The sequence below is a fragment of the Fringilla coelebs genome (genome assembly GCF_963513975.1).
Source record: "Fringilla coelebs genome assembly, chromosome: 5".
Classification (NCBI taxonomy): Eukaryota; Metazoa; Chordata; class Aves; order Passeriformes; family Fringillidae; genus Fringilla; species Fringilla coelebs.
Window position 1 is genome coordinate 36910792 of NC_140033.1, and position 9090 is coordinate 36919881.

The window sequence follows — 9090 nt, forward strand, 5'->3', positions numbered from 1 at the left end:
CCGCGGGGCGGGCGCTACAGCAGCGCGGAGGGGCCAATCCCAGCCAGGCCTCGCACCAGAGCTGCGCAAGGTGCGCCTCGGCCGAGCGGGGAAGCGCCGTGCCCGATCGCTCCTGCGGAAATCCCCGGCCCGGAGCACGGCCGGCCGTCCCTCCCTGCCCGCCCTGCGGCCCCTGCAGCCCCGCCAGGACAGGCGGGCGCTTACACATCACACGGGTTCTGCCCCCGGCAAACCCCGGCAGCTGGAATCGGAGATCTCCTAAGTGCGCCGAGAGACCGCGAGCTGCGTGTTCGTGGTCTGGATGAGAAATACAGCGATCAGCCCGAGGTAGCTCAGAGCCTTTCGGACAAGGGCTTCAAGTGTCAGCAGCATGCGAAGACTCGCGGAGGTGAACGGCACAGCAGCAATGATTCAAACACCGCCCCAGGCGGGGAAACGCCCGCCGCGGCCAAGGACGCCGGCAGCAGTGCCTGGAGGGAGCGGGACTGACCTGCACCCTGCACACACCTCGGCAGCGCAGCACACCTGGCTCCCACTCCATCGTTCCCGCAGATCAATGGCTTTGACATTAGTTCACTTTAATACATTAGCTATTTCAAACAAAAGCCTCAATGAAACTGATTTTTTTCAGTTTCATTTGCCCTGAATGTTACTTTGTAAAATCAAACTGTATCCAAGTACCAGTTCTAATCAACCCCATTTGTCTCGGAGGAAAAAAATCTGCCGCCTCTTGAGAAACCCTGGCTCTGTAGTCAAACAGTTTTCCAAAGTTAGGCAAAATCTCACTTAGTGCAAAGCTACTAACACACTGATGCTAAGGATGTATTTCTGGATGCTGCTACTTCCAAGCCTGTGTGATCCAATTTTAGAACAAAACCCATACCATGTGTCTACACCAGAATGAACAATTCATTCCATTTCAGTGAGTGACATGATAATAAATTTAGTCCCTTTAAGTACAGTACATTTCCTCCATAAAAACAAATTCACATGCTATTTTCCTGTAAGAATAAGGATGCCAGAAGAGTTCAGGCATCATAACTGGCCTACTTAAAAGCGATGCAATTATACAACAGAAAATGTAACAGTGCCATACTATCAGACCTACCTCTACCACAACTCCTGTCATTAAAGCCTGGCAGTACCATGGTGTGCGCATTAAGTGAATAAAAAAATTATTAAATATTGAAAGGATGGACAAAAATTATTCTGGCAAAGGAAAATAATGTTTTTCCTAATACTGACCTAAAAAAGTGGCTATCAAGTTGGCATAATGTATTGAAAAAAGATCCCATGCCCCACAGTTCTTGAATGTTACATAGCAACACATCTGTTAATTCTGATGTAAAAAAAAAAAGGGGGTATTAAAATTAATCAAAAGGTCAGATTCTATGGTATTAAAATAAATGTGACACAGAGATACAGTCCTAATGGGTTTCAATCAGTTATTAGACAGCTGCTGAGTTTAACAAGTGACAAGTGGGGAAGAAATTAAGTGATCCAGTGTAATAGATTTGGGATTAAGTTGACATACAAAACTAATCATTACTCAGGAGACTGTAAATTCAGACACCATTATTTTCATATAGCGGCCATGGCTGAATTTCTCTCTCCAAATAAGAAACTTAACTATGAATGAGTATCAAAGACCTAATGCATACTGTTTTTCACACTGTCAGAGAAAATTTTTTGACGAAGACCTGAATTCATCAGTGCATGCTCTTTAATGAACTCAAGAAAGTCACAGTTCAAGTGGTATAATGCTTTCTAGTTACAAAACATTTATGAAACATCTATTCATTACAGTCTCAATTAGAAGATATTCTAATATTTTAGTGAAGCATCAGATATAATTACAGTGCATTATATACAGAGTACAGAAATATTTTTATAGGGAAAAAATAAATAGAAAAAATATGTAAACATCCTGAGTAAAATTCTGCTGCCACTGAAGTCAGTTATAGAATTGTCATAGATACGAGCAAAGGCAGTATTTCACCCCTCTTTTTAAAGCATATAGCAGTGCACATAACTTCATTTCAGTTTAAAGTGCATACAACATTATAAAAAGAATTCATAACCTTTTGGAAGTTTTACATATGCAGATTCCATTCATATCTACTGCGCCTCCTCAGTCCCATCTCTTCTGATTCAATGGCATCTTTGCTTATCATTTCTTCCTCTTCTACCACATCTGGCTCCAACTGATGTATTTCACATTCACCGTGTAATTCATGCTCTTCTATTTTGTAATCATTATCAATATCCTCAAGCAAATCTTCATGACAGTCATCTTCTCTGTTGTCCATTTCTTTCTCTTGAGAATGTTCGGCAAATGACTGAATGAGATCTTCAAGTTTCTCATCACAAATGTGTCCAAGATCTTAAAATTCCCAACAAATAATCAAAATTAAAGTTTACTGGTAAGGCTCTGAATTTCAGGGTCAGTTTAGAAGTAAAGCTTTAGGCTCTGAATTTCAGGGTCAGTTTAGAAGTAAAGCTTTTTTTTTTTTTTTTTTTAATCTTTTATTAAGACTCAAATAATGCAAAAATTCCCAAAAATTTCTAATGGACCAATCTTAACATTTAAGATTTCTCTTGGGAGAAATGCAGCTCTTGGGAGTCTCCAGTTGAAACTAACATACAATTTGCTGTTTAGTGTTTTATGCAAGCATTACTTACAGCCTCCAAGATCCCCATTTGGAAATCATTTGCCTAAAGTTAGTCCAGTACTAACAGACTAATTAGGAAAAAGGAACAGACTACTAACAGACTAATTAGTCTGTTAGTAGTCTGTTCCTTTATCAAAACAGAATGTGACTGTGTGGTCCATCCCAGTTCAATGTCTTGAGAACCTATTCTTAAATAAATCATGATGTATCAAAAATTTGAAATTGGATACATCTCAAATAAGAAGAATAGTATTCCTCCAGAATAAAACTAATCCCATACAAATTACCTAAAACTCAGAAGCGGAACATTATTATAATAAGATCTATTTATTCTTTTAAAATATAAACTACTTAATTATCTATCTGTCTGAACATTAAATTACCTTTCATCTTGTTTTCTGATTTATCCAATCCACTTTCTTTCATCAGTCGTCTAATTGATTGGAGCTGTGTCATTATTTCATCTTTCTGCTCACAAGCTAAAGCATTGACACTAGAAAAAAAAGACAAATGTTAACAGCTGAAAGATTATCTTGGAAGGGAGTGCTTGATAATAATACACTTATTGCAATATTTCTTTCTGTGCATAAATACCATAGTGAAGTTTGTGAAATGTTTAGGTCAAGCTTTCCTTTAAGAACTGTCTCTTGAGAAGTGGGGAGGCCATTACATCATAAAACTACTGAATGTCACTGAACTCTGACTTTGGAGCCCCAACAGCCAAGGTCAAGTAATGACAACTGAAAGTAACAATTATCCAAAGTACTGTTATTAGTAGTACAACAATGCCCAATACAGAACTTTAGAGTTTGAAGGCTTTTCTCATTTAAGGTTTTTTAACCTTCCTCCCCACCACTACTAGAAATTTGTTAGGCAAACTGGCCAGTGAATTTGCTGCTTAATAGTTTCAGCACATATCCAGTTCAGAAGTACACTGCAGAAACAATCAGGAATTTCTGCATGTTTTAACCTGTGTTTCATGAAAGATGTCCGTCTAGAAAATTAACTGCAAGGATACTTTTTTTTCTAGTAGATGAGTAAGGCCCTAGCTTCTTAAGAACAGAACTTCTCCACAACTACAAGGAGTTTTTATATTAATGATTCCCTTGACCTACTAAAATAGGCAAGTTCTATTTCACTGGAATACACACACTTCACAGATTCATTTCAAAACACAAAAATAAGCAGCTATACACTGATAACTGTTTTTTTCTTATCGCTACATCTAAGAGAAGAAACTCACTCTGCTACCAAAATCTATTTCCCAAAAGGACTTTCAAATACTACTGAGTTTATTTTCACTATTAGTCTCCTTGGTCAATATTAAAGTTCATCTTGTTAAGCCACAGTAACATGATCATGTTGTCTGCATTTATGTTTGATGAACAAGAGATGGGAGTCTATGTGGAAAAGTTCACAAATGGCAGAACTGGTATCGCCTGCAAAAGGCTACAGAAACAATAAGCAATCAAAGAAGGTTCCTAAAACTGTTCCTTACCTATATAAGGATTATTTTAAGAACTCTTCAGTAACATTTGGTCAAATTTCAATATACAGGAAACAACCGCGAGATTTTTTAAGAAAACTCACCAGTTTGAAAGTGGATCCAACTGAGTCAATAGAGAATTTAACATTTTCTCTGTCTGTGCTAGATGTTGCTCCAGTTCTAAAAGCTGATGCTCTAATAAAAACAAACACAAACAAAAACAATACAGCAAAAAAAGAGGGGGGTGTGAGGGGAGGGAGAGGGGGATGAGGAGAGAAAGAGCATTGTAAAAAATGTCTTTACAATATCATTAGGATATTAATTTATATTTTTCGTTGGACAGATTAAAAACCAGAAAGCTTCTTTCATTCAAAAAAATTGACAATATGAAAAGGGAGTGGTGGGAGTAAGAACAGAAGCTTTATTACGTGTGAACAGAAGTACTTTCTACCCAGTAACCTATCTCCAATAGTGCCCTAAAGAGGACACCTTTGTAGAAACTGAGCAAGAATCTGGACCTCACCTTCGCAGTGTCAAAAACTATGCAGCTGCAAGACTTGCTGAGATGTAAGTACTGTATTTATACATAATATGCTTTCATGTGTTTGCCTATTCACACCTTACAAATATATTTAATGCTTAATGGACTAGAATCAAGAGAAGTCATTCCTCCTAAAACGCAATTAAACTTAGAAGAATGTGACACACAAGGATGATGAGTAGCAGTGTAGCAAATCATTGCTGAACCTCATTACAGATGTAGTGTACACAGACACCAAAAGATGCTGCTATTTGTTTAATTCACTAAAAATGTGTCTATTCAAGGGAGGAAAAGGTATGAAAACAGCCTCAACTTTGAATGTTTGTGGTAGGTTTGTCATTTGGCCTAGAAATCATAAATGGTCTCTTTAATTGTTTAGCCACACTGTTCCACTATCAATACGCTTCAGTTCTAAACCAGATCATTATATTATTTTTAAATACCCTATTTATTTAATTATATCCCATTTAATCAGAAGAAAACTGAACAGATCTTAAGTGAGAAAAGCATCAGACATTTTAGAGGCAGAGAATCATACTGCATTACTACAGCTGTTTTAAAGAGCATTACATCTGGAGAATTAAAACAAACCTCAAACAAGCATTTCAAACATATAGAATACCAAAGTGGGTAATTGTAGATTCCTAACTGCTCTCGGTAACTTGAGAGATTGCCTTCATTTCGCTAGATTGCATCAATGAAAACATGTTTTGTTCCAGTACGAAATAAGCATTTTTGTTGAACGTATGCATTCTGAATGGGTATCTTACCTGTTTCCTTTGCCTTGTCTTCTGTACTTTTTTCCTTTTTGGAGTGACTTTCTTCATGTGACTTCATCTTTAAAAAATACAATCAAGATAAACAACCTCATCGCTATTTGTGTACTAAAAACACTATTTTCCCTGAGGGCAAGCAACAATATTCCAGGTGCACTCTCAGCTTTGTGTATCTCTTACTATAAATAATACATTTCAAGACTGATTCCTTTTGAAAAACAACCTATCATCATTCTGCTTTTTGAATTTACCAATAGTAGAAAAGCTATCCCATAACATGAATAAACCTGCGTGTTGCAACTGCACGATCATATGAGCAGTCCAAACAAAAGGTCAAGCCTACCTGCTGTTCTACCTAACTGCTAATCTAAGATCACTGCTCTGCAGGAATTGTCCACCTCCTTCCCATACTCAATCTCATTCTGAAGAATGAAAAGGAACTGAAACACTGATGAGACTTAGGTTACAGACTCAGATAACAACACTGTTCAGGTTCTCAGATTCTCATTTGAGGCAGCAGGGTGAGAAAGATTCTCACTTTTTCAAGCACCTGAATTTACCTAAGCCAAAAGCCTTCATACAGAAGAATTAGATACACTAGAATTTTAACTTTGGACTTCACATTCAAAGTCAAACAGAGCAAGAAATGGCTTTTGGACAACCTATACATGGGCTCAGAATTAGAAAAACAAACAGACAAGCCAAGAATTTACATTTCCCCCTAACTACAGTAATATAATGCTTTTTTCTATGGCTTACCTTAAGAAGTTTGTATGCTGCAAACATTCCCACTCCAAGAGCATACAAAGGCATGAGGGTGAATGCTAACTCTCTACCGTTTCCTCTCGTCCTCTCGCTTTTTATCTCTTTCTCCATTGCGTTTCTCATCTGTTGAAAACTCTGGTAAGTATTACTGTCAGAATTTCCTGGATTCCGGTGAACTTGATAAACTGTCTGAGGACTACCTTAAAAATGAAATTAAGGGAAAAACAATAAAGTAAGAAATAAAATCAGGAGTCCACAACTGGAATTAAAATTTTTTCTTCTTGTGTAATCATCTTTGTTCATCATTCTTCTAAGACGGTGTGAGCAGCCTTGTATCCACTTAAAAAATTAAGAATTATTCTTACATTAACAAGATGGACAGTTAAATCTAGGCAGCAAAAACTCTCAAACCAAGCTTGGTTTCTCTAATGTACAATTTTTAAGCTTCTTCACACTGGCAAACCCACAGCAAATCACAGAAAGATAGATTTAAATTTTGAAATTAAAGCATATTCAGAGAAACTATTGATAATGCTGAAAACAGTAATTAATATTTTTTCCTTTGCACCAAAGGAACTGAGCTAATTACAAATTGAATTATCTGGTCCCAGAAAAAAAAAGGTTTTGTTGAAATACGCTGTGCTGCTGCTTTCATTATTTTGACAGTGAACACAGGTTTACATGGATATTCCCACAGGCTCAGAAGTACTGTACCTCTGCAAATCAAATATTTATGAGGAGAAGATTATACAATACCCAAGAGATGCAACCTTGGAAGTCAGAAGTATTTTTGCATGTAATTTGCCTAGCAGAACAGGGAGCAGATGAGAAAACAGCCAATGTCATTGTTCAACTTAGGAAACAGGTTATTTGGTAGTTAAATCAAGGGTTCATGGGACATGCACATATGGAACAGTACCATCAGCTAAAGAATGCAAATGCTTGCAGAGACAGCAGGGGATTGGGGGATTGTGAAGTTTTACACTGATGTCTCAAATGAGTGCCTAGACTTAATCAGAACTGAGTATGGGTATGGCAAGGTTCATGTTCTTCAAAAACTCCCAAACAAAAGACCATTATGCAAATCACTACTTATCAATTAATACTGTAACAGTGGCATTTCAGGAACTCACGGTAATGTAACTTAAGTGTGCAAAGTACAGCCATGATCAGATAGAGAAAAAATTAATGTTACACAAAACCTCAATGCTCTGGCTGATAGAATCAGAACTCAAGCTACCTTCATCATTCAGTGCAAACTCATGCATGTGTTGTCCTTTCAGGACAAGTAGGTTTAGACTTGCTAAAACTGTGTTAACTAATCTGGAAATCATATTTTATATTATATATTTTTTTCCACCTTTCATAATGTTTCATATTGATTCCCAGTTTTACATTTACACTCGCCTTTCCCCCATTTTAAGTTCTATTTGTTTTTAAAGTAAATGAGTAGTTTTACGAAAATAATTACTATGACAGAAGAATAAGATTTCTACATATCATACAAATAAGAATGTGATAAGGGAAACACCTTCACGGTGGAGAGGAGGAATGTTGAATCCTAGTAGAGATCCAATGTTCTGCACCAAGTTTATCCCACAGAAGAAACAGCAAAGTGAGTTACTAGCCAAACAGGAAATATGAACCACCCAGAGAGATGAGAATAGGAGATCTGTCTGAAATTTATTTTATTCAGTGCTGGGCCAGTACTTCAGTAGAATCACAGGCATGTGAAGTGGTTTGGCTTTTTTTAGGATTTGGTTTTATAATAATTTGATCTATAGAGAATATACAGCTTCTTTATAAATAAAAAATAATCAGGCTAAACAGGCCAGGCAAGAGCTTATGAAGCACAGTAAGTTTGACATCAGGTGGGAAGAACCTGGTAGCAGCTCAAACCTCCATTTTTCTGCCAGCGTGGAAAAGTACAGACACATTTGGAGGATTACAGCAAGAAGCTGTCTCTTGGTTTGAAATACCTTGGAAGGCATCATCCATGAATCACAGAGCTACCTTACAGAAGCGGGCTTTTAGTGATTGTCAAAAACTAAGGTGCACCCTTCGACCTTGAGCCAAATCGTGACATGCACTGACATGGCTTAATATACGTGGATACCACCATAGCTCCTACAAGTAGTAAACTCTGTAACCCTTTCATCGATACCTTTTCTAAACAAGTATCTTGGACTCTTTTTTTAGTACACTGCCGGACAGACTTTGTATGATTCTGTACGTATATTTACTAACAGCAACACTCGGCTTCCTTACTGCGATTGATTTTTCCCTGTGACACCTCTCGGCTCATTTGTTCGATTGTGCCCCTGCGGGCATCGCTCCTCACACCGTTCCACACTTCCAATTACCGGGTGCTTCCTGCACTTAAGAGCAGTTTCGGTAAGACAACACAGACAAAGCCCAAAGCACTGGCGAGCCTGAACAGCAAAACGCCGCAGGACGTGGGGGTGTTTCAGGCGCACACAGGCCAGCTCGCAGCGGTCTGACCAGGCCTCTCCGTCCACAGCCCGCGAACACCCGCAGCCTCCCGCCGGACGAGGGCACATCCCCCTCGGATCCTGGGGTTCCCTTCGAGCCCGCCCGAGCCGGCGGCGGCTCCCGCACGGAACCCCGGCCGCGGCATCGCCCCGGCTCCTACCTCTGCCGTGCTGACGGGGATCGTAGTGGCCGGGACCGGCCTTGCCGCCCCGCGGGGACCGGCCGGGCCGCCCGCCGCCTCCTCCCCCGAACATCCTGGGCATGACGACGAAGACGCAGAGCACCAGCACGGCCGAGACCAGCACCTGCTGCACGGCCGACAGCGCCATGGCCGCCGCCTGCCCGCCGCCTTCCCGC

The 9090-nt window shown here is 39.4% G+C and overlaps 1 protein-coding gene across 1 annotated transcript; it reads right to left on the minus strand.

The window, feature by feature from the left end:
• Positions 1 to 1720: 1720 nt before the first annotated feature.
• On the minus strand, positions 1721 to 9090 carry LOC311154305 (uncharacterized protein). Its single transcript, XM_084206661.1, has 6 exons — positions 8894 to 9090; positions 6235 to 6440; positions 5470 to 5536; positions 4263 to 4353; positions 3056 to 3165; positions 1721 to 2383 (listed from the first exon to the last, which is right to left on the minus strand). Exons 1-6 carry the CDS (start codon positions 9060 to 9062, stop codon positions 2094 to 2096), a joined length of 933 nt encoding a protein of 310 aa, XP_084062787.1. The 5' UTR covers positions 9063 to 9090; the 3' UTR covers positions 1721 to 2093.